This window comes from Octodon degus, unplaced genomic scaffold (genome assembly GCF_000260255.1).
Source record: "Octodon degus isolate 3935 unplaced genomic scaffold, OctDeg1.0 scaffold00075, whole genome shotgun sequence".
Lineage (NCBI taxonomy): Eukaryota > Metazoa > Chordata > Mammalia > Rodentia > Octodontidae > Octodon > Octodon degus.
Window position 1 is genome coordinate 3,547,167 of NW_004524651.1, and position 2,628 is coordinate 3,549,794.

Consider the following 2,628-nt stretch of genomic DNA (forward strand, 5'->3'; position numbering starts at 1 on the left):
TATTATAGACTGCTAGACAGTGTTAGATTGTTTAGTTGAATTCAAACACTTATAGTATTTAGATGCCAATAGAATATTCACCTCTGACAGGACCAAAAAAAAATTAAAATTAAAAAAAAAGATACAAAGGAAAGATCATTTTGTATTTATATATACAAAATAGGATAAATTTACAACTACTTTCACTTAATTCAATGAGAAGAAAGAAGTGTACTAACAGTGTTTGGACAGAATATCCTGTCTGCTTCTTGTACTATGTATAACCACTGAAGGTAACAATGTACAGTGTATTGACTATCAAAACTGTTCTATTAATTAGCTGTGAAAATGTCTCATTTATTTCTCAATAAAAACATAAATATAAAAAAAGAGACTTAAGGAGAAGGAGAAAGAGAAGACAGAGAAGAAAGAAGAAACTGAAAACACTCATTAGAACTGTGGGTAGGGGGCTGCGGAGATAACTCAGAATAAGTGCTTGCCTGGCAAGTGCAGGGTTCTGAATTTAATCCCCAGTACCGCAAAAAAAAAGAACTCTGGGTAGGAACTGTTGAGCACTGTTGGTAGGAAAATACTGCAGTGTGGAAAGCAGTGAAGAGATTTCTCATAAAATTAAAAACAGTTACAGTGTGGGGAAAAAAAAAAGAAATTTTGTACCTAGATTTGTCATGAAATCTCCATCAAGATGGAGAAAAGAGCTCTGTCTACAAGCGAGGTCTGCACACTGTTCTTTCTTGACATCTGGAGAAGCATTGAGGAACACGGGCTCTGCAGGTCTAAGTGAACTTTGCTTGTCCCCACAAAGCAGTGTATAAAAAACGAAGTCAAGTATTTTATGATACAACTATTTTGAAACTATAATTTTCACTACTTCTGTATTCAAATGACTAAGATAATTTCCTTTACATCTTGGTGAGAACGATATTTTTTATTTAGAATATCAGTGGGTTGACTATAGTTTTTCATTAACTCTAGTCATCTTCCTTAAATAAACAAACTTCATTGAAAGATGGAAAGAAAAATTAAATGTCCTCAGTGTTATCATTATTGTACAGACCTTAGCCCACACTCTGCTTTTCCATAAGTCTTTTACATTCATGTAATGACCGTTAGAAAGCCCTGCTGATACAGCAGACCTGTGACTACTTTGAGTTCAGTTAGTGGAATGTCATAAATACATTTTAGAGAATGGCTATTGATACATACAAAACATTTTATTTGCATTTCTGCATTTGCATATTTTACAACATTTGTAGCATTTTGTCTACTCCAAACAATTTCCAACACTGAATGGCAGTGCTGGCATTCCATCCAATAGGTTTCACCCCCTGCCAAGATCCTCACTATATTTTTCAGACCTAGTTCTAACATTGAATCATTCCATTTGGTTGCCTATCTGTTTTGTACCATTTCTACTAATCAAATATGTAATCATACTGCTGTCTGCCTTGCCATCTGAATCTAGAAGGTCTGTATTCGCTGTGTCTCCATCAGTTCATTCTTTCTGCATTTTACTCTCATAGAAACAGGCTCACATACCAAAGTCAGGGTTAGGCATAAACAAACATGTTTTATGCCTCATGATGCTCAGGTATGCATATGCAAAACCTGTTATTTGGGGCATAAATGTGGGTAAAATCCCAGTTTGACACTTTCGAACACATGCACACGCTTTGCCATACAAAGTGTGCAAACATGATCCTTATATCCCCCAGTACAGCTACCCAGATGCACAGCTGACTACTATTAGGCTAACGTGAAAATATATAGCAGAAAAATGTGAGATTTTCTTAACCCAATGTTATAAAAAAATAAGAAATAAGATTTTATAAGCTTTGTAGAGCTGTAGATTAGAACACATAATGAGATCTCATGTCTGATTTGAATTAATGGTAAGTGTAATACAAAGAATGGAGATGCCTTAGAACACTAATATTTATTAGTATAAGGAACTTATGATTTTGAGATTTGATTATTATAAAGAGATTAAAGCTACTAATTTTCCTCATTCCATAGGTTAAGAATCTAACCTTGCAGTTGGAGCAGGAAGCAAATAAGCGACTGCTGTTACAAAATGAATTGAAGACTCAAGCCTTTGAGGCAGACAATTTAAAAGGTTTAGAAAAGCAGATGAAACAGGAAATAAACACTGTATTGGAAGCCAAGCGATTATTAGAATTTGAATTAGCTCAGCTTACAAAGTAAGTCTTGAAAATGCCATCTGATTTGTTACTTTTTTTCTGTTCAGCATTGGCTTATGCATTTGATATTTTGTGTATGTTCAGGTTGTGTACTGAGAGTTTGTGAAAGGACAACAAAAAAGAACATTCAGAAGTAAAAGAAGTAAAAGATTTGATAAGTACTTTCAAAGAAGGACTGTAATGGAGGTTTAGGTTTTGGAAGACAGACTCATGAAATTAAAAGTATAGATACTATGTAAAGGGAGAAAAAAAACCAAGACTGACCTTATAGTACATCTGTTTATGATAGAAAATTCAGAGTTTTCTTTGATTTTCATATCCATAAAAGTAATCCTATTTCTTCAGCATAGAATGACAAAAATCAAAATTAAATTTCTTTTTATTAAACATATATTTCCTTAAGAGAAACATGTATGGTTTCTTTATATTT

At 33.4% G+C, this 2,628-nt stretch overlaps 1 protein-coding gene across 1 annotated transcript in view; it reads left to right on the forward strand.

Moving 5' to 3' along the window:
* The window catches only part of Rock1 (Rho associated coiled-coil containing protein kinase 1), a 118,784-nt gene that overhangs the window by 86,697 nt on the left and 29,459 nt on the right, over window positions 1-2,628 (forward strand). Inside the window, exon 19 of the mRNA XM_023720398.1 lies at window positions 2,014-2,198. Within this exon, the coding sequence (XP_023576166.1) occupies window positions 2,014-2,198 (185 nt within the window). The remainder of the gene's footprint in view (window positions 1-2,013; window positions 2,199-2,628) is intronic.